This window comes from Salmo salar, chromosome ssa11 (assembly GCF_905237065.1).
Source record: "Salmo salar chromosome ssa11, Ssal_v3.1, whole genome shotgun sequence".
Taxonomy (NCBI): domain Eukaryota; kingdom Metazoa; phylum Chordata; class Actinopteri; order Salmoniformes; family Salmonidae; genus Salmo; species Salmo salar.
The window spans coordinates 81,538,931-81,562,760 of record NC_059452.1 but is presented as its reverse complement, the minus strand read 5'-3'; the positions used below and the strand labels follow the sequence as shown (position 1 = coordinate 81,562,760).

General features: G+C 42.8%; 1 protein-coding gene across 4 annotated transcripts in view; it reads right to left on the bottom strand.

Moving 5' to 3' along the window:
- Window positions 1–4,671: 4,671 nt before the first annotated feature.
- The window catches only part of LOC106563270 (pappalysin-1), a 124,782-nt gene continuing 105,623 nt past the window's right edge, over window positions 4,672–23,830 (bottom strand). For all 4 annotated transcript variants that reach the window (XM_014128709.2, XM_014128710.2, XM_014128711.2 and 1 more), the window contains exons 20-22: window positions 21,824–21,895; window positions 19,484–19,582; window positions 4,672–8,838 (exon numbers count right to left, since the gene is read on the bottom strand). In XM_014128709.2, coding sequence (XP_013984184.2) covers window positions 8,734–8,838; window positions 19,484–19,582; window positions 21,824–21,895 — 276 coding nt within the window. In that variant the 3' untranslated portion in view covers window positions 4,672–8,733. The remainder of the gene's footprint in view (window positions 8,839–19,483; window positions 19,583–21,823; window positions 21,896–23,830) is intronic.

Here is a 23,830-nt window from a genome sequence, read left to right as displayed (position 1 = left end):
CATCAGCATTATTTTCCACAAGAAGGAGAAATGAGCTCTTTTTAACCAATTGATTCACATCTGCAATATAGGCTACACTACAGTCCCTGGGCTGGAGAGAAAGTGAAAGATTATAATGAACCCAAAACACATGCATTCTCTCATGGAATTATTCAAATACAACAGCTGCAAATGTGAACTTGTATGTAAAGTCCCTCAGGATTAGCTGTGAATACTTTCCTACAACAGCTAGCCTTTCCCTCTGCTTACGGTAGGTAAGTAACAACATGCACTGGAGGTTTTCTACCGTCAATAGTGACCCATTATACTAGTGGACTTCGTACTAAATATTTACATTCATTTCCAAGGGGTAAAATCTCTCTCTTTCTCTCGCCCTCTGTGTGTGTTTGTGCTGGGAAACGTTCTATTTTTCCATCTCCACGCCACAAACTATTCCTTTACACTCAAGTCCAGTCTCTTTCCACTCATGCAACATTAACTGTGCTTTAAGAATCAGTAGCCTGATGTTCATTCTCGCAAATTAGGCCATTAATGTCACTGGGATGCCAAGAACAGCACTCAGGTTTCCATGTCAAGGAATGAAGGCCCTAAATTTGGATTCATACTTCATTCATTACTACTGTTTTGATAGTAGCTCTTGACATTTTCATATCCATAAAATCAAATTGAGGATGGCCAGGTGCGTAACACTTCAATGCACATTTAGGTAAACATCAAGGGGTCATACAATACAAGGTTTGTAGTATGATCTCTAGGAAATTGGCTATGTATAGTCATCTATAATATTAGACAAGGTTATCATGAGCCTAGTATCGGAAAATGTCAGGTTATATGTAGAAATGTATATTTCTTTTCAAATGTATTGGAAACTCATAAAGGACAAATGGACAACACTTAACCAGTGTTTTATTTCTACACAATACATGACATGGAAATTAACATGATAGTCATCGTGAATGAAGATCCATTCTTATGAAAATATAGTACGGCTCATCAGACACCTGCTTGCCATGTACCAGAGCACCGGAAGTATAATAGCAACCGAAAAAACAAAGAATATGAGGAAATATCGTCTGAAACACAAAAGTCTGATCTGTTGTATGTTCCTGCAAAAGTGCATGCTGTGTATGGACCTAACAGAATGGATGGGAGAGAGAGCGGTACTGATGGATACCTTTACAGTGTGGGGGAGGGTCAGTTCTAAATCCATTGAAAAGTGGGAAAGAGTAAGCAAATACCTGTGGTATTGAGGAAGGATAGGTGAGGTGTTGTTTGGTTGGTGCCATTCAGTCCATGAGAGTGAGTTCAAGGGGAATGGTGTTCACTGTTATACAACGGGTGGGTCTAATAATGGATGCTGATTGGTTAAAACCGCATTCCAGCCGTTGTCTATTCCACAAGTTACCACCGGCTAAAGCTATGACGTTGAAATGCTTATTTACTCTGTTCCATCTCACTGCACAATCCACTGTCTCATCAGCCCAGCCAGGCAATTTATAAACTTGATCTCCACTACAGAAAGCATCTTGATATTATCTCCCATTTCTTTTAGACTAGCATTTGGTTTTTAACAGCGGAGCTTTGTATAAACCTTGCTGTCTGTCTCTCCGACATTTGCAACATTGTTTCAATATTGAAATTGGATCTCCAGCTGTCCCATAGTAATTAACGTGTCGGAAGTCGGGACGAGAAAGACAGGCAGACAGCTTTTCTCAGGCAGTGGAAATCATGAATCAGCTTGTATAATTTTTATATATAAATATAAAGGAATGTCAATAGAAAACAGGTAAACGAAACGATATGCAGCTAGTTTGCAGTCTTTCCAGCTTCAGTTTGAAGTGATTGTGTTAGCTGTGTTGTTGGCTAGCTCCTCAAACAACAGTGTGCTGACGAGAGAGCACATTTTCGATGCCAGGCGAAATGGTGCATTGTTATGGATGTATCCAAATAAATGTCACTAGAAAACAGCTTAAATACACAGTGGCTGCACTGTTTGATGTGACTGTAACTTAGCCGTAGTTGGCTAGCTAGCAAGCAAGGGATATGAATGTCGCCTTCCCTGTGGCTCAGTTGGTAGAGCATGGTGTTTGCAACGCCAGCATGGTGTATGCAACGCCAGGGTTGTGGGTTTGATTCCCACGGGGGGCAAATACAAACAAAATTATAATTGTATGAAATGTATGCATTCACTACTGTAAGTCGCTCTGGTTAAGAGCGTCTGCTAAATGACTAAAACGTAAATGCAGTATGGCAATGGAAAATTTAGAACGACTGGGTCACATCCACGGATACAGAACAAAAAGACTTAATGACTGGATCGTGCCTCTGGCAACCAAACCAAACTACCAGCCGGCTTGGGTAGCAACCTGAGATTTGTGTCGGGACTATAGCTCATGAAATAGTATGAATAAATTCATCAAAATAACGTTTTTTATGAAAATATGTCAATCATTATTTGAATATGTTGGTAACCCGTTGTATGAAAGTGATATGCCGGTGTTTGGAGGACATATTGGTACAACACCATGCCAATATATCCTCCAAACTGGCTTCTCTGGCATTATCACTTAATTAAAATCCTCCAAGTCTGATAAGAAGAATGTGTTGTAACAATATATTCTCCCCAAATGAATGCTTTCCTCTAGTTTTGTTTGTTTTCTCTCCCAAAAAAAGAAGGAACAGTTTGGTCATTTATTTTCAACTGACTGCTCCGAGACCCAGAAACTGACCACATGACGCTTTATTCATCTTGACAACAAATAAATTACGTTTGATTTTGTATATGACTGTTTTAAGACAATTGACAACAGTGTTTGTATAAAGCCTGTGTTGTGCATTATGGTATTGTATTATTTTGTACTTTCAGGTGGTACTTCGATGGTTGACAATGCACAATGTATTTTTCTTATATTGCCTCTGGTAAAAATCCAAGAGCTACCCCAAACAGATAATACATGGTTTTGCAAATACAATCATCATAGAATATAATTATTTACATCTTAAAATATATATGCTGAACAATAGGGTACGAAACATTGCAATAATACCACTAAATATCCACATAATATGTATATACTAGATTTTATACTTTCCACTTAGAAAAGGACCATTCATTTTTCATTTCAGTGCGTGGGAATAAGAAATAAACACAAGTGGACCATTCTTTAATCAGGAGCCTGTGAGAGGTACTTGAGGTACTTAAAGTTTACTGCTTTTAGCAAAGCTAGCTAACACCACAGAATTTCAACTGTTTACTCATGCCTGGTATGTAGCTAGTTTGTGTTGGTGAGAATCCCCTCCCATTCACAATAATGGGCTAAAATAAGTTATGTCTACTGTATGTAAAGCGGTGGTGTAAAGTACTTAAGTAAAAATACTTTAAAGTACTACTTAAGTCGTTTTTGGGTATCCGTACTTTACTATTAATATTTTTGACAACTTTTACTTCACTACATTCCTAAAGAAAATAATGTTATTTTTACTATAAATATATTTTCCCTGACACCCTAAAGTACTCGTAACATTTTGAATGCTTAGCAGGACAGGAAAATTGTCAAATTAACGCACTTATCAAGAGAACGTCCCTGGTCATCCCTACGGCCTCTGATCTGGCTCTCTAAACACAAATGCTTCATTTGTAAATATGTCTGAGTGTTGGAGTGTGCCCCTGGCTATCTATAAAGAAAAAAGAAAATGGTTTGTCAGGTTTGCTTAATATAAGGAATTGTAAATGATTTATACTTTTACTTTTGATACTTAAGTATATTTAAAACAAAATACTTTTAGACTTTTACTCAAGTAGTATTTTACTGGGTGACTTTCACTTTTACTTGAGTCATTTTCTATTAAGGTATCTTTACTTTTACTCAAGTATGACAATTGGGTACTTTTTCCACCATTAATTTAAAGACATTGAAACGGACTCTCTGCCATGCATTTCAAATGTTGATTTATTTTACTCCTCTGGTCTGAGAGTGAAGGACAGGGCAGTTCTTCAGCCTGCTGCACTAGGGCTCATATGTTAGGTAGTATTCCAATTATCCCTCCTCCCTGCTCTTCCATGTGGCCCACCTAACCTCCAAGGCATTCCCTATCCGACCTGACCGCTATGCCAGCCTGCCGTTTCTTCTTCCTGACAGTGACGGATGGCCCGGAGTGTCAGGAGGAGAGTGCTGCAGTGATCAGCCGCCACCTCCAAGAGAAAGTTAGACTCATCGGTCCTGGCCCAGGGGCAGCTCTGTGTGTACACAGTTTTTACACCTGGACAAATACCCAGGCCCGCCAGGAAAAGCAGCCCACCTCCACCCATCCTACCCCTTCCCCTCCTCTACCCCTCTATCATCAACCCACCTGGAGCACCCTGGCTGCCTGACCACTCCTCAGAGTTCATGGAGTATGGATCTACCTACTTCAACATGATATAGGTTCTCCCCTTTGAGCAAGTTCAGCTTACGATTGAAGAGTTATCGAATAAAATAAAATGTGGAAAATGACAGAACATTCTGGATTTGCAATATAGAAATAAAAAAAATTATACTTGTGCACTGCATAAACATGTGGTGAATCCTCATTGGACGAGAGTAGTGTCTATCTACCCCAGTGACCAATGAGACAACGACCTTGACCAGCGCTTTGTGACAACATTGTGACAGAAATAAAATGACAATAAAGGAAGAGAAAAAAACGTTTTTAACTCACAACCAATATGTCTGTTTATAAGAGCAATGTAAAAAATAATTTACATGAACATTAAATATAACTTAAAAAAGTATAACACTCTCAATAAATAGTTCTACTATTTACACCATTGCTAAGAGATGCAAAAAATCACTAAATACCAACACATAGAAGCAGCAAACATTACAGGCATGAGGTACAGCAAAGGTATCCTGTGGTGGCTTACAGTAGAGAGGTGATGTTCTCGTATACAAAACATCACATCTGAAACTTCATTTCATAACATCCTGGCTTTATGGCTTTGGAACAGTACCTTGTCCAGTACAGAGAACACATCAGAAGACTAAAGCCAGACCATATATCATGGGCTGTGTACATGTTGACACAGAAGCAGTCACATTCTGTAAAGACTGTCATATCCCTTTCTCAGAGAGTCACTGTTTCTGGTCTCCGGACTTTGTAATGACATTGATGAGGATGACGACACAAGACAGTGTCAAAGACAGGAGCTGTAGATAAGTGAAAGAAGGGGGGGGGGGTGAAAGAGATGACAGGTCTATAATGTTTGTCCAGTTTGAGGGAAGGGAGGGTCCAATGGCAAGATAACCCTTGGGTTAGTCTATGGATGGCTTTTTAGAAATCCTGTGGGAGTGTTGGCAGATGATGATAATCCAAAGTACGGTTGTTGGCTTTGTGTAGTGCTGTTAAATCTCTCCCTACTAGTATTATCTCTAATGAAAGCAGCAGTATTTGGAGTATTATTTCATACCATTTGATTATATCAACATAACACAGTTCATTTTACCAGGGATATATATTGTATAAAGTGTTAAATGCACAATTGTCAAAGCTGATGTAGGCTATATAACAATGAATGTAGTCTCCACAGTTCCTTCACTCAGGTTTTTAAAGTCTTTAAATTCTGCAACTTTCTAGAGTCACTTTTTTTTGGGTAGTTTCTTCATTTAGTTATCCGTTCTCCATGGTTCCATGGTTTCCACGCCACAATTTGCATCAAATACATAAGATGTTGCATTACACAAACCATGGAGAAAAAATGTAAAGTTTGTCTCCTAACCAGGAGGAACACAAAATACATTAATGCTTTCATATCATGTATAATAATTCAAAACGTGTACATCTGACTTTTTTATATTTGAACCTACATTTTAAAAAATGGCGCAAGTCCCAGGTTATATAGCCTTGATACAATAATATCGTAATCATATGATAATGGATACGAGTGGGAATACAACGATGCTAATCACAGGAAAGCTAATAGTAATAGCATAGGAGTGTCAAATGACAAAAACATCATACACTTTTTCAAATCACCTTTCTGACAATAGCAGCTTCTAAACGTTTTGACTTATATTTTTCTTCTTAAAAGGCAACCTAAAAGTGCAGTAACTGAGGTAAATAATACAAATACTGATGAAATATTACGACATTTTGTAAAAATGAAACAAATGAGAAAATTTAACAGGAGAACAATTGTAAAGTTTTAGTTTTTTTTTCACCTCTACGGGCGTAAAAAGCAGTATTACACTGAAAATGTCATATTTACATTGTACATTTGACGTTGAAATGTCTCCCTACTTTACTGTGTGATGTGGTATTGTCCTACTATCTCTCTACTCAGTCTGTATGATGACCAGTGATTGGTCAGAACTGAAAGGTGTATGGGAATATTCTGGAATGCCTTATAGCAGCCTATGTTGAGGAGTCAAAGGGACCATCCCATTGGTCCATACCAGATGAGAGAGTTTAGGGCTCTATTCAAGGGCTCTAAGCGTTACAGATTGTGCGCTAGAAAAATGTAAAGGTTATTTCCCGATTGAGTCGATATATGCAGCGTTTACAGTGAATGCAGTCTCCGCTAACACGGGAACAAATGCCTTTAAATTTCAATCAAGCTGTGACGCTGAACTTCCGAGATATGGACTGAAAAAAGCCCTAAGGCTGCGTTTAGACAGGCAGCCCAATTCTGATATTTTCTTCACTGATTGGTCTTTTTCAGAGCTGATGTGAAAAGACCTGATGTGATCGGTCAATTAATGAAAAAAAGATCAGAATTGGGCTGCCTGTGTGAACGCAGCCTAAGAGGAATACACAGGGTTGTATACATTTATGACCAGATAGCCCAGCGATGGCTGAAACATGGAGCAGCAGCCTGTGGACCTTATGCCAAGCAGCCTTCATGACAATATGCTGATGAGGAGGACTCAGTTATACAGGTGTGTGTGTGTGTCTGTATTTGCACATTTTGTTTATGGGCTATGAAAGGTGAGTCTATTGAAGTAAAGGTTGTTGTGTGGTTAATGGGGGGATAGGTACAAAAGTCACACTACTAGTGCCAGGGATGGCACCTCCAGCACTAATGCAGGTAAGAAAAGGCCAAGCTGGGCTACTAAACACATGCAGTCTGTCAAGCCATTGGGCTCAAGAGAAGAAGACAACAGTGTCTTCGGCATAAACTGTACTACTACTACTGCTGTTCTAAATGCTACTTGTTGACAACGAATACATCCAGATGTCTATACTAAAATGAGGAAAGCCTCCATGTTGTTTGTATGTGTATGTACTGTTTAACTAAGCCTATTGAGGTGAAGGCTATGCTATGCTGCTGGAAACCGTTTGAGGATGTAGTTGTGAATGAACATTGACTACATTCACCAGGTTCTAACTGTGTTTTCAGTGTCAATCACATTCTTGAAGTCATTTTAAACTCAGTAATAAGTATTGCAATTTTGTATTGAGTCAACATTGCTTTTGGTGAGACATTTCTGGTATATTCTCTGATAGACAAATAACCTATGAAGTCTTAGGCCTATTGGACTGCATAAACCAAAAGGGTATGATGGAAATGTGAGGTGTTATGTTTTCTGAGGTTAGACATCAACATTATGGGGCAATTGCAACTGTATTTTTTCTCTACTAACCATTTGCAATGTTGCAGGAGTGTTTATTCTAGGTTCGAGTTGAGTGTACTGTACATGCAGATACAAGTGTCCACTAATGCATGGTGTTAGGAGGTAAGCGTTAAGGCAGACGGGGCTGGCTCCGTCCAACCTCACTGGGTAGTAATAGTATGCAGTTGGTCATATGGCAAAGTAGCAGCAAAAGTAGTAGCAGCAGGAGCAGCCATACTAACCGTTTTTTTTTTTTTTTTTTGCATTGCAATATGTCTTCATTGCATGTGATGTCACTTCCTGTAATATGTTAGACTTCTCTGGTTTGAATCTCTTTATCAATATGGCCGCCTATATCCTATTTCACATCTGTGTAAGAGCAGAGCTTCTAAGCCTGTGATATATGAAGAAAAAGAAAAGGCATTTCCATCAAGAGAAGGCAGAGGGCACGAACTGTCAGCCTGATCCCTGTGCTGTGATATCTCCAGGAATGGCACTCTCACCAGCTCTGGAGCAAAACAACATGAGGACACGTCAAGTGCGTTCATACACTCTGTTATTTTGGCAATAGTCCTTCTGTCTGTCAATCAGTGCCACCATTGATGACTTCAGCATACACCCCCCCCCCAAAAAAATAAGATTCCATATGGATAACATATCTCACTTTCTTTTGGGGGGTAGGGGGGAACTGAAAGAGAATCATATGAGATTGTACGGTATTAAATGGACACGGAAGATGGCACCAAACTAAACAAAGGCATGCTATCCAGTCTGGGTTTGTTTTGGGGTCATTTTTTATATATATCGTTCATTCCAAAAAATGTTTGTATTTGTGTTTTCTTTTTTTCTCTTGCTGTAGATGTTTTGGTGGTTGGTGACTTTGCAGATTCTTTCCTTTCTTTAAGAAATGGGTTTTCCCTTATAGCCTATCTAGTCTGGTCTGTTCATCTTTCCCAATGTGGAGAAGTCGGAGGCAGGTGTCTGTTAGGGGGGTGCAGTATGGGTGGAGAGCTACTCCTGTGAAGCAGCATGTGGAGGAGGTTAGGGCGAGGAAGGGGACGGCGGGTCGCCTTCGGTCCCAGTCCAGGTTTGGGTGATTTTGGGGAGAGGGTTCGGGGGTCGGGTGGGGGGCAAGGAGGTGGTGTCACCCCAGGGAGTGAACGTGCTCATCTTTCCTGTTCTCTGCAGCTTTGGGGTCTCGGCAGGCACAGTCTTCCCGTATGTCACAGGACATGGGGAACGGGATTACCTGGCAAGGACACACAGAGAGACACATACAATGTTACATCTATAATCAAAAACAAAGACAATTAAATTTCTATGAATAATGCTTGGGTGTTACAGGATTTGTACATACGTAGTGTGAATGATGTTTATAGTATTATTATACTAGTATAATAGTCCGTAATAGTCTGTATTACATTTATCCAGGGTTCCAACCCTTTTAGGAGGACTGTGGCACTGTAGGAGTGCTGATACATTCCTAAAGAGCCATTAACAACAGTGGTAATAGTGTTAGATGCCTCAGCGTCAACTCCACTAGCGGGAAACGCCGCTTGACAAACACCAGCCAACTGCTGCCAGCCAATCCCGTCGCGGTATGTGGTGGAGTACTACGAGTGTTGTGAAGTGTCAATCCTCCATGAAGTGACGAGTGCCCAGAAACACATTCTAAATAGACTCGGCCTACCATAGGCCTCTGCCAGTGTGTAGAGTTTGACGTCACAGGCGCACATCGCCGGTGCGTCAGCAGCACCAGCTGCTGCTGTGTTGCCTCTCCAAGGGCCTGCTTCAGCTGTTTGGGTACACACAATGCATCCCCAGTCGCTCGAAACTAGGAACACATGTGTCTCCAGCCAGCGCCTGGCGGATTTAGACCAGAGTACGTCTGCATTCTGCACCCCCCCCCCCAGCTTATCAGAAGGATGTGGGTGTGCTGCTTGTGTCTCGTTTTCCTATTAGGGTTCTAAGTGGTGGCTTTGACAGAAGGGCCAGAGCAGTGACGGTAGAGAAACATTGGCTACCGCAACAAATAAAGCAGCAATGGGGTAACAAATAAACTGAGTCATTAGGAAAGACTAGGCCTATTAGCTAGCACAATCAGGAAGGCTGTTGGCTGGCATGGGATGACTTCAGACTTCAGCAATCAGTGTCTCATCCTCCTATTATCTGAAAATGGAATTGTTTGTTGTTACGGCAACATACTGGACAACTTAACCTTGACTACGGTAATAACATCAAATTCACTAAGTCATGGGCCAACACAAGTAGCTTGTTTATTGTCTGCTAAGAAGGACATACAGTACAGAACAGTAGAGCAAAGAACAGCAAAAGTGCAAGATTCTTCAGAACATCATTGGACAGAGGATCCCTCGAGAATCAAGACTTTCCCCTATGGCCTCCAATGTCGTGGTAACCCTGGGTGGTATATACAGTACAGTAGAGAACTTACATCCAGGGAAGCCCACCAATAGCCTGTCTGGGACTCAAGGCCTTCAGGGGCATGGGGTTTATAGAGTAAACATTGGGGCACTGGGGCTGAAAGAGGGAGAGTGCACCAGTGGCTGAGGCACGATGACGCAGGTCCGTCTTTGAAATGGAGTATTAAACCAAGTTGTTTGTGAGAGGGATTTCCTAATGGGCGAGGGTTGGGCGGCCAACACCAGGCTCTTCTGAGAAAACGGGCCCTCCATGTGATGACTTTACAAGCACAGGCCGGACACACTTCAGAAACAGCTGTCAATCGCATGAACAGGGTTTACTCTGTGCCTCTTTAGATCTAGGCATGAGGCAAAAAACACACTGCCCCAATTCCTCCTCCTCCTCCCTTTTCTCTCTCGCGTTCCTCCATACCCTCTTCTGCTGTCTGCTTCACACTTTCTCTCTCTCCCTCCTGTCTCTCCCTCTCTGTCAGTTTAGCCCCCATTCTCTCTCTACTCGCTCCCCCCCCCCCCCACCCAATCCCTCTCTCCCACAATCCTATCACCACACCCTTTTTACTCCCTCCCTCTGTGTGAGGATCTCTCTATCTGGTCAAAAGAGATGGTGGGTGTCAAATTTGATATGGGTTCCTGTGACCTTGACCTCCAGGGTGGCTGGACCAGCTGCCACATCTGGCCCTGATCAGTGATCTCAGAGGGTGGCTGGGAACGGGGGGGCTGAGTGGGGGCCAGGGGCCCCGTGGAAGTCCCAGGAAGACACCCACAGAAACATGAAAGCCCCTGTGAAAGAGCAGGCACATCAGAGCCCATGACCCCCACCTCCAGAAACAGACTAGAATCATGCCAGGCCCCACCTATGTGCGTGTCAGTCTATGCTCAGGGGTGGAAAGTGTTTGAGGGGTAGGGAGGCTGTGGAAGGGAAGGACTACTCTCAATCTTGTGTGCACAAACACACACAAATCTAATTTTACACACACACACACACACACACACACACACACACACACACACACAATTAACAACAACAAAACACCCAGCCCTGTTCATTAGGTAACACATTCAATTGATAACAAAATATATATATAACATATCAACTTGGTGGTTCGAGCCCTAAATGCTGATTGGCTGACAGCCGTGGTATATCAGACCATATACCACAGGTATGACAAAACATTTATTTTTACTGCTGTAATTACATTGGTAATCAGTTTATAATAGCAATAAGGCACCTTGGAGGTTTGTGGTATATGGTCAATATACCACCGCTAAGGGCTGTGTCTAGGCACTCTGCGTTGCGTTGTGCTTAAGAACAGCCCTTAGCCGTGGTATATTGGCCATATACCACACCTCCTCTTGCCTTATTGCTTAAATATGTATCATTATATAAGCTACATTTTTCCTGTCAGTTCTAAGTGGCTCGTTTAGAGATCGTGAAAAAGGGAATCTCACATATGAAATCAAGCTTTGTTTTGGTATTTAAACACATTGAGTGTAATGGTCACCTCTCTGTATCATTATTATCCACATAACCTCAACTTCTATGAACACAGGCAAGCTGATAAAACAAACCAGCACTAATTGTGTTATTCCAATGAGAACCACTGGTGATCACTCTTCACTACACAGAGATACATGTTGTTATAACAACAAACACAGGAGAGATGGATAGAGAGTGGGAGAAAGGGGAAGGGAGAAAGTATACATGGAAGAGGGAGAGAGTGGAGAGAGCATGAAAAACCGAAAGGGAGAGATAAAGAGAGAAAGAGAGTGCATACAAGAGAGGGAATTAGCAAGAGAGGAGAGAGCGAGAGAAATAAAGAGAAAGAATGAATGAATGAAAGAGAAAGAAAGAAAGACATATCCAATGAGAGAGAGAAGGGCAGGTTTTGACTTCGATAGCGCCCGGCACTCGACGTGAGCAAACAGCCAAGGCTCCTAAACCTGCTGGGAGCGTGTTTCCCCTGGAGAGTTCCTATCTTTGCTCAGCTGTGGAGAAACCCCATCCTCCCCCATCTTCCCACCTCCCAGAAGCTTGTTTTGTTCAACAATCCTCTCCATACCTCCATCCTACTCTCCCCCACTCCTGGTCCGTACCATGCCTCCTCTCTTCCCCCTTTAAGACCAGTATTAAAGGAAACTATTTGGAAGGCCTGAGCTGCTCGTTTAGGGATGGGGTTTTATTGCTGTAAACATTGCGTGGCAGCAAAGGCATACGTTGATAATTAAGTCTTATAAAAAGAAGGCAGGTACGGAACCAACACTTAATGCTTGCCGACCAGAATTGGTCGGCAAGCATTAAGTGTTGGTTCCGTACCTGCTGGGCCCTGGCCCTGGGCCCCCGCCATTGCTTCTCTTCCCTTAATTGCCTTGGCAGGGTCTTGGCACAGGGAGCCGAAGTCAAACTCGGTTGCCCTCAGACATTTAAAAATAAGAGCTGTTGATGCAGCGCCCTCTCTACATGCAGTTAGCCAATATACGCTGTGACCGCAGTGAAACTGAATGGGGCATGATAGGGCTGGATGCCCAAGGACTTGAGAGCACAAGATGGTTTAATCAAAGACACTTCAGTGATGCTCAGAGCTTCCATTGAGAAAGAAACTGACAGCAGTCTATCTCTTCTGAGCAATGGTTCACAATAGAACTGCCCAGGTAGTTGTGTCCTATGCAATCATGTCATTTCCCAGAATGATCAGTTTCCAGGTTTCAAGGCATCCAGAGTAAGTGGAAGTGGAACCTTGTGTGGTTGCAGCCTAGCCCCAAACAAGGTGAGACACAGAGGAAGGACCAGTATGGATGGGCTGGCCTTTTTATTGCCTGAATTGCATATTGCATAAGGAAAGTCAACAAACAGGAAACATTTTCTGCCCTCTACACACTTCCAAGGTCATCAATTCAATCACTACTGCTTCATATAAACTGAACAACCTTGATAGGATTATAGAAGTGATGCAGAATCCCAGAACAATAACACTGCATTATGGGGTAATTGGTTGAACTCTTGCCTTTAAGATCTGAGAGGGTCATTTCCAGGGGAAACAATAGAAAGTGTACGAAAACCCCAAAGAACTAAGAGAAAATGTATGTCGGTTGTTATTGCTAAATTTGACTCAGTCATGACCTTTTGGTAAAGGTGTGATGTGTCAGTCTAAATTGGTGTTTGTTTGAGTAGAAATTTAGCAGAGCGACAAAAAAGTTCAGTCATTTTCACGGAACAAACCTCACCTGGCCTGACATATTTATTTAGCTGCATTTTTTTCTCTCTTTAATTTGGTGTATCAACATTTTCGTTAAACTTCAAAAGGTATGTCTCTTTGAAGTTTCTCCCTGGTGGAACTTGTAGAAGTTAGAGTAAATGTAAACACAGCAACAGTCACTAGTAGCAATGTCTAGAGAAAAACACGGGCTGCAAAGTGCATGTTTGGGAGAGGAGCAAAACGCCCCGTCTCAGTGAATAAACCAATGGAAAGGAAGAGTTCTATGAAACTGGAAGGAGACAAACAGAGCAATAATGACACAGGGAAAACAAGGCCATATTATGGAAGAATATGGGTCATGGAGGGAATGGGAAGGTGTAGGCGTGGGGTGGGGGTGCTCCCAAAAGTTCACTTAAGTCACCAAAGTGGCACAGTCCACAATACAAAAACAAACAGCCACAGTATGATTGTGGAGGAGGGAGGGTTGCTTTGCCTGGTGTCTCCCATTTCCCAAGAAGGAATTCCTTCTATGGGGTTCTGGGAGAAAGGTAAAGGGCCCAGGCAGGCAGAGAGGCAGGCAGGCAGTCTCAGCCATACCCTCCCTTCATCCCTCTTCCCCCCCCTTCTCCCCCTTTGCCTGCCAACAGCTTGAAGTCATTAGGGGGATCCTGTGGTGACCTTTTGTGCAGCCTGCCTTGCACCTTCAAAGTCCCTGATCAGAATAATACACAGCAAGTCATCCAGAACTCCTTAATATGCAAATCTCCAGGAGAAAGAAAGAAGGAGGGAAAGAGAAAAAGTGGAGATAAGGAACAAAAACAAACACGGGGTGGCGGGGAAGTACTTTAGCCCCTCCCCCTTCTCCTCTCTTTCAGTTATTGCGCTCACACGAAAGAACAGAAAAGAACAGAGGGAAATTAAGCTGGAAGGTTTTGCCTGGAGGAGAGAAGGAGGAGGAGAAGTGGAGGAGGGGGTGTTCTGATGTTATCTTCAGTAAGCTGGCAGGGCTTTGTTATCATGTGCTGTGTCACAGCGCTAGGAACAACAACCCTGAGTAGGATTCCAGCTGAGTCACTGCCCCCACAGGCACAACAAGTTGTGGTGGTAAATACTGGTGGGATGATACTGTGCGTCACTCTGTCTGTGTGTCACTCTGTCTGTGTGTCACTCCGTCTGTGTGTCACTCCGTCTGTGTGTCACTCCGTCTGTGTGTCACTCCGTCTGTGTGTCACTCCGTCTGTGTGTCACTCCGTCTGTGTGTCACTCCGTCTGTGTGTCACTCTGTGCGTGTGCGTGCGTGGTTTCCAGAGAGCCTTTCCGGGGACTCTCCCTATTACCACAGTGTGGTTTGCCAGACTCTTCAATACCATACTGCTCACTTTATCACTCTCTGTGTGTGGTGTTCCCTTTAGAGCAGTGCCATGGCGGTAAGGTGGCATGCCCAAAGGAATAACAGAGAAAGTAGAGGTTCTGTGGAGAGATTGGCAGTGGGGGTGGTTTCCCTTGACCTCTGACAAACACAGAATAGTCAGACCAGCACAACAATCCCAGCCAGCTCACTAAGTACTACAAACACCCTTTTGTGAATGTATGGGGGGGGGGGGGGGGTTATCATTCAGTTGATCCAATGGGGTCTCTCCACTAACCTGAGTGCTTGAGTGACAGGACCTAGATACATGGGGTTGAAATCTCTGTTCTTACAAAGACAGTCTATATTCCCAGCACCTATATTCACACTGGTAGCCTACAATCTAGCAGGCCTGAATGGGTCCTGGGCCCCTATTTGACCATCACTGGCCCAGACAAAACAAAGCTACATCTAACAGACCTGAAGGGATGGAATCTCTGCCTGTGGCTGAAACAACAACACTAACTTCCCACAAGGAGAAAAACAGTGTGTGACTGACTGTGCCTGTGTGTCACCAGCGGGCAGAATAGATGGAGACTGTCGCAAAAAGAGGTCTGAGAGTTATTTGTCATTGTCTGTGTCATGTTGTTTTGTTTTTGAGGGCTTACGCAAGCCTTTGGGCTGGTGGCCATGTGTTCCTTCAGGAAAATGAGAATCAGGTGAAAGTGAAGTTAAGTGTTCTGTTGCTGTTTTGATTGGGGTGACCAGACGGAGGAGGGTGAGGATGAGCTCTGCCTCGAAGGAACACCAACCACATCTAGAAGGCTGAAACAACTAAAGCCAGCTACACGTCTACAAGCTTCAAACAACAACAACAGTCCATCTGCATGAAAGAAATATGTATAGTACTTTTCAAAGGCAACACCATTTAGGTCCGGACTGTTTTCACAAAGTCAGATGAGGGATTAAAATGTGTCTTTCAGCAGTCTTCGTACTGAATTTGGATGCCACATGTTCTATTTCATGACATTCTTGATAAGAAATTAGAACATTTCCCATGTTTCATGCCTCTCACATCTCACATTCACGTCAGACCCTTTTCTCCTCCATATATTTCCTTCTCATTTCTTTAACTCCGGTAACCTCTTTAGCCATTCGCTCATGGCAGCCGATAAATCAAATTAGGATCAGTTATTTCAGAGCAATTTTCTCTATCTTTCCCAAATCCTAACCATTTCCAGGGAAGTCACTTTTGAAATACCAGATGAAGTGTTTGCTTCAAAGGCTGGCAGGCTGAATGCCTGGGAGTAGCGCCTGGCTTCGGGGCTTGAGCCCAGGTGATCCTCTTATCATTGCGGCTCAGCGGAAATGGCCACCGTTCAGAGACACGCTCCTAGAGATGGACCCAATCCTCTGTCTGTCTGTCTGTCTGTCTGTCTGTCTGTCTGTCTGTCTGTCTGTCTGTCTGTCTGTCTGTCTGTCTGTCTGTCTGTCTGTCTGTCTGTCTGTCTGTCTGTCTGTCTGTCTCTGTCTGTCTCTGTCTGTCTCTGTCTGTCTGTGTCTGTCTGTCTCTGCCTGCCTGCCTGCGTCTGGTATTCGGTATCCAAGGACACTAACCACAAAACCTCAATATTATGCAGCTTACAATTGTTTGTTGGACTTTTTTTTAATCACAGGTACAGTGCTTTGGGAAAGTATTCAGACCCCTTGACTTTTTCTACATTTTGTTACATTACCGCCTTATTCTAAAATTGATGAAAAAAAACGGGTTTTTATAAATGTTTGCACATTTATAAAAAATTTAAGAAATACCTTATTGACATAAGTATTCAGACCCTTTGCTATGAGACTCGAAATTGAGCTCAGGTGCAACCTGTTTCCATTGAACATCCTCGAGATGTTTCTACAACCTGATTGGAGTCCACCTGTGGTAAATTCAATTGATTGGTCTTGATTTAGAAAGGCACACACCTCTCTATATAAGGTCTCACAGTTGACAATGCATGTCAGAGCAAAAACCAAGCCATGAGGTCGAAGGAATTGTCCGTAGAGCTCCGAGACAGGATTGTGTCGAGGCACAGATCTGGGGAAGGGTACCAAAACATTTCTGCTGTATTGAAGGTCCCCAAGAACACAGTGGCCTCCCTCAATCTTAAAAGGAAGACGTTTGGAACCACCAAGACCCTTCCTACAGCTGGCTGCCCAGCCAAACTAAGCAATCGAGCAATCGGTAGGTGACAAAGAAAATGATGGTCACTCTGACAGAGCTTTAGAGTTCCTCTGTGGAGTTGGGAGAACCTTCTAGCAGGACAACCATCTCTGCAGCACTCCACCAATCAGGACTTTATGGTAGAGTGGCCAGACGGAAGCCACTCCTCAGTAAAAGGCACATGACAGCCTGCTTGAAGTTTGCCAAAAGGCACCTAAATACTCTCAGACCATGAGAAACATCTGGTCTGATGAAACCAAGATTGAACTATTTGGCCTGAATGCCAAGCGTCACTTCTGGAGTAAACCTGGCACCCTCCCTATGGTGAAGCATGGTGGTGGCAGCATCATGCTGTGGGGATGTTTTTCAGCTGCAGGAACTGGGACGAGGGTCGAGGGAAAGATGAACTGAGCAAAGTACAGAGAGATCCTTGATGAAAACCTGCTCCAGAGCGCTCAGGACCTCAGACTGGGGGCAAAGGACAACTTTCCAACAGGACAATGACCCAAAGCACACCGCCAAGACAACGCAGGAGTGGCTTTGGCACAAGTCTCTGAATGTCCTTGAGTGGCCCAGCCAGAGCCCGGACTTGAACCCGATCAAACATCTCTGGAGAGACCTGAAAATAGCTGGGCAGTGACACTCCCCATCCAATCTGACAGAGCTTCAGGGGATCTGCAGAGAAGAGTGGGAAAAACTCCCCAAATACAGGTTTGCTAAGCTTGTTGCGTCATACCTAAGAAGACTCGAGTCTGTAATCGCTGCCAAAGGTGCTTCAACAAAGTACAGAGTAAAGGGTTTGACTACTTATGTAAATGTAATATTTCCTTTTTTAATTTTTAATACACTTGATAAAATGTCTAAAAACCTGCTTTTGCTTTGTCATTATGGGGTGTTGTGTGTAGATTGATGATTTAATCCATTTTAGAATAAGGGTGTAACGTAACAAAATGTGGAAAAAGGGTTCTGAATACACTGTACGTGCATTATTTCACACAGCCTTCCTAAGCGTTTGAAGGCCAACAGAGGCCGAAAGTCACCTGAAGTACATGTGAAGTTCGGTTCCCCCCCCCCCCCCGTCATGGTCTGTCAGTACAGTGAGTTACGCAATGTTCTGTTATAAGCCCCCTGGCCCTGAGTCTGGCCAGCAGATAGAGAGTAGAGATAGAGTGAATCAACATAGTCCAACCAGCCACTCTGGGGTGAAGTCACTTACCATTGGGCTGCCTAGTGACTACATCACTGTGTCTTTCGAACACTCGAGTATGGATTTAAGACTCTAAAAACAGTAAAACACTCAGCTCCTGTACTAATATGCAACAGATAAGTGAAGGACAAAAACAAAGCACTAGGGCCGTTTTTATGAGGCAACATGTCTCTACATACAGTAAGTAGTACATGACTGACTGATTGATTGAAAGGAAATGAAAGGAAACATTCTTCTAAGACTGATGGAACATTCCCAAGTAGGCTACAGAATGAGACTGGTGACTGGCTGTTTAATGGCATACTAGTTCTGTTGACAGATACCAGACAATAAAAACCAAATATTAAAATTTTTGGTCAGTCCACCTACAGCTGTTTTTCCATGTCTAGAGACAGAACATAGACACAGAGAGGTGGTGTAAGACAACTTGTTCTTGGTGCTGCGGAACAGCTTCTTACTGGAAGCCCTGGTCAGTCAATGGGCCAAAACAGCTACTCAACAAATAAAGCAAAACAAGCCAAAACAAATACTAAAGATGATGCAACCGGGTTAAAACCACTGTCTTCATCCTGGTTTTGCCTCTTTGTTTTTGACTTACAAGTAAGTTCTAATTTTACCAGGTTGGTTTCACAACAGAAGCCAAAAACCTTTTGTTTTTAACAACAAGAACAGAGCGAGTGGAATAGGTAAAAGTGGAGGAGTCTGAGAGGAACAGGAAGGGTGGAGAGTATGGAACTGTGAGGATAAAACGTTGATTAATCCTGATACTGTGGAACACTGATGTTAGAATAGTGAGGGAGGAACAGTGAAGGTGGAACGGAAGCAATCACACACATTCTGATTGGACTCTGTGGAGAGCGGACACATGGGCCGACTCCCAGCAGGAAATGAAGAGACTCCGGATCCAGACAGACAGACAGACACATGCTACAGTGCAAAACGAGCCAGACAGAGAGACAAACAGATACACATACTACAGTAAAAACCCAGCCAGATACACAGAGGAGCATAAGGAGCCAGAGAAACAGATTACAGTACAGACTTCTAACCCAGAGAGCCAGACACAGCTTGGGTAACAGACCACAACACACACACCATGCTAGAGAAACAAGGAAGGGGACCTTATCTGGATCATAGAGAAAGGCAAAATATCAACCTCAACCATCTAGCAAGGGACAATCATGAACACCAAATGATAAGGCACTGGAAATGTGCAATAGAAAAGGGAAGCTTAATGTTGCTTATCTTCAAAATGTCAAGATCAGAAAGATATGTCAGCGAGCATAAGTTCACAAACAAATTACTCAAATTACTCAGTAGCCACAGTGACAACATAAGAATACATTTAAGATAATTCCCATTAACTTTGTTAAGGAGTAGCAACTTAACTGCTATGTTAACTTATCTTAAACAATTTCAAAAGGCAGATAAGAAGAGGCCATTTTGTCTTGAGAAGGTTTAGTGAATCCAGGTCCAGATGTTCTGTACTACTCACCTTCTTGGTCTTGACGGTGGAGTGGCAGCAGTCCCCTCCGTCGTAGTTACAGAAGGCTCTGTTGTTGACCGAGTCACAGTAATTGTCTCCAATGAACGGCTGTGACAGAGACAATAAGAGGCAGGACATCATCAACAACCTACACAGTGTACTGTACATACACATATGGACAACATAGATGAAAACCAAACTGATTCTCTCTGATGTGTTTGATTACCCCATTTAAGTGCTCTATATTCAAGTTTGATTTTATTCATATTGTATTGTTTTTTTTGTCTTATCCCCATCTCACCCAGTGCCATTTTTTAGATTTTGTTCTGGATTTGCTGATTAATCTGGTACAAAATGTTCACCTCTTCCAATGTGACTTTTTAAGCAGCGGGAGGTCCAGACATGTAAACGTGAGTACACCATAAACTATATGAGGCTAAGAAACACTCCAATCATGTGCTTTATGAGGCTAGCCCCGCCCTACCCTTCCTGGTTTATCCAATTGGCTTAAGCTGTGTGGATGATGACATCATCCTACTACCAACACCGATTAGAGGGTGAATAGTTTCTTTACAGTAAAATCGACCAACTTAAATTAAACGCCGCTTGTCCCTTTTAATAGTCTCGCATCGGCACACATTTCAGAAAATAAATGCCTGTTTCAAATAAACACCCGGTCTAAATTAATTGTTTATGAGGTTACCATGGACACCGCTCTGATATTCCCACAGTGATTTGCATATTTGTATTTATTCTATTGCCGTTGCCATGACACCACCAAAAAGAAAACACAACATCAAATTCAAACTAGCCGTGATCAAATTCACAGAGCAAAAATTGTGCGAGGCAACAGCCAGGCATTTTGGAATTGATCCACTACAAGTGAGAGAATGGTGAAAAAATAAACCATAAAAAATAAACCAAAAGTCAAACTTCACTGTTTGTCTGAGATGGATCAGAAGAGGGCGAGACTGCAAGGTAGGGGGAGGAAAAAGGTAAGCTGTGTGTATTAAGGAAATAGACACCTGGCTCAAATAGAAGCCTGTCTCTAATAAGTGCTGGTTGTGTTCAGTGATTGATGCAAATAAATGCCTGGGATATTAGTTGAAGTTTTACGATAAATATATATTTTGGAAAAGAGGAAAGAAGAAGTTTTGTTAACCATATTATTGGATCTGAAAATATTGGCATACTACAATATCAGCTACATAGGGTGTGTAGACAAATTGTTAGGCTACTATAGCCCAGTATCAGTTCTTTCCTGCTTCACTTCTCTAGTGGTGGGATTGTCTGAAACAGATCCAGGTCCCCATGTGGGTAAAGGGTTTCATTTTGGAGACAACATGAATCAAACCTGACTAATTGGCTTCTCCGCTTGTGCCGGTATCCACGGTAACTGACGTCACTGGAGCAGAGCATCTCCCCAGAGAGAACAATTAGCTACCCATGCTCTGAAACAATGTTATATTTCAACCTTCTCCCGAATGAGCTCACCTGCTGTTAAAAGGCTTGTCTCTCTGATAGGTAGCTAGCTACTTCACTGGCTGGCTGGCAGTGTATTCAGGGCAGTGTGTGTGTGTGTGTGTGTGTGTGTGTGTGTGTGTGTGTGTGTGTGTGTGTGTGTGTGTGTGTGTGTGTGTGTGTGTGTGTGTGTGTGTGTGTGTGTGTGTGTGTGTGTGTGTGTGTCTGTGTGTGTGTCTGTGTGTGTGTATGTGTGTGTGTGTGTGTATCTATGTCTGTATTTGTATCTGTGTATCTTTAAATCTTGACGGCTCCTGCCAGGCTAGTGTCTGCACAAACTCCATGGGGAGTAGAACAAATTGAAAAAGCTACATATCTGGAAACTTAAGGTGATGTCTGATCTGATAACATTTAGAAAATAGCAGGATACATAAAGAAGCATTGGTTATAATCCTGTTCTGTGACAGTGTTTATACTCCTCACATCATCACCACTGGCCTCCATGACGCATGGCACGTCCTCTTACCTCACTTCCTCTCACGCAATTGAATCAGAGATACTGTATTTAATGACAAGATGGTCTCTGCCCTAACAATGGGAGTCGTGAAGGCATATGGTCTGCTTATTAGTCTGCTTATCGCTGTATTCCCACATGGACAGATTTGGACGGGAGTGGACCCTCTTGTTTCACCTCGTCCTCTCTGGTTGAAGCCCTTACCTCTCTCCCTCTCATGCAAACCTATTACCCCACTTCCTGTAACTCAGGTGAAGACCTTCCCTCACATCCTCTCACACAGATTAGGCCCTTAGCCCATATACTTAATCTCAGGCAAAACCTTTATCTCATAGATAAACTACTATTCTCAGAAAATTCATAGAAGTTCTTACATCACATCTTTTGATGCAGTGGAGCACCTCTGGATGTGGATACCACTTCAGTCCCATTGTACACACTATATTCTGTAAGGAGACAAAAGGAAAAAAAGTCAGTAGGAGTTCAGACACTCAAAATATCTCTACCGTATATGGATGAAATGTCAATCTGTGAGCTGTGGAATAAAACATATTGATTAAAAAATAGAAATGATAGGGGGAGATGTAGTTGTAAGGATGGATATTATAGCCATTTTGGTCATTAGAACAAGTAGTAGTAGTACCAGTCATGATTTTGGGGTAAGAAAATGTCCTGCTTTCGATATCAGACTTTGGAGTGAAAGTATTTCATGTGGAATGGCATGTTGTTACCACATGCTGTTAATGCATCATTGTGTTGTCCCCAGAACCCACACAAACATAAACAAGGAATCATACGGCAAGACTACCAACTGGGCACAGACGTCTAGTTTTGATTTACATTTGGTTGAGTTGTCAACTACTGTAAATTCAAAGTGAAATCAACAAAAAAATGTCACCATTGCATTGGATTTATGTTAAAAGTTGGGTGAATAAAAATACGAAATGCCCTTATGTTGATGACTTTATGCAAATCTAATATCATCACGTTGATTTGCATGGGGGGGTTGAAATTATGTGCAAACACACGTTGATTCAACCAGTTTTTGCCCAGTGGGTAGGCTGCGCACACAGATTCCACCAGTCAACATCGAAAGGAACGCTGGCACAGAACTCCAAAAAATAAACCGCCTAACCCTGGAACTGATACTGTAAATCTCTCTTTATACAATATAAGGCAACATTGATATTGTCAAATATAAACTTGTCCTGAAGCTAGAGAGGAGGCTCTTTGAAGTCTGCCACCTCAGTGTCTTGTTTCAACAGATCCGGCTCGCAGTGACGTCTGATCACAACCACAAGCACATTTCACTCCTAGTTGATTCACTTGCACAAAGGTAGGTTGCAGCAAGTGCTTCTACAGGTCAAATAACTTGAAATACCTTACAACGAGATGCTTTTACCAAAGCGACTGAAGCTGATTTAGACCTATCCTGCTCAACCACGTCATGCCTCCACCTCATTCCAACGTTACCAGCTTACCAAAATCAAACAACTTTTGTCATAAATCTTTTTTTCCTCTCTCTCATCACAATACATGTGCCTATTTGGATAACACATATTGTGACAAATCCTGGTCTGTGAGGAAGGCAGGGTGCCAACACTCCAGTGGAATGACCATGTTTCTTGTTATGTTGTTACCTTAACTCACTCCACATTCAGGAAGAGCTAAGTTCATGGCATTTTCCATATGAATAAATGAATGAATGTTTTCAACGGTGGTGAAGGCTGCTTTTGATGGATTACCCCTCCACAGATCGCTGAATATATCTACTTGACATGATATAACTTGATCCTTATACTGTATAAAGGTGCTCTTTCATACCAGGGCCCCGAGAGATTGAGTACGAAACGTGTTCTCAAATATCTCCACAGTATGTGTGGAATCTGCTCTCTTGCTTTCATTGTCTGCTCTCACTTGGGATACATAAAATACACACATTTGTTCTAGGGGGCTTCTGAGGTGATTTGAATGTAATGTGTGTGTGTGTGTGTGTGTGTGTGTGTGTGTGTGTGTGTGTGTGTGTGTGTGTGTGTGTGTGTGTGCGTGCGTGCGTGCGTGCGTGCGTGCGTGCGTATCTGTGTGTCTCCGTGTATGTGTGTAATGTATGCGGGCTGAGAGAGTGTATAAAAGAATGTCTTCCGCAGGGTCTGTCTGTGTGAAATGAGAGAGCAGAGAGGGTTTTCAGGGGAACGTGATGTCCCAAGACGAAGGCAGTCCAGTACATGCAGTAAAACCTACCCGGTGCAGACTGGGACCAAAAGTGCCATCCACAGCAAAGGGACTGGCTGACCTCCGCCGGAGCATTTTTTTCCCAGCCCTGCCATGTCCCAATAACACACGAATTGACACGCTTTTTCACTGCTGCAAACTAAGGTATT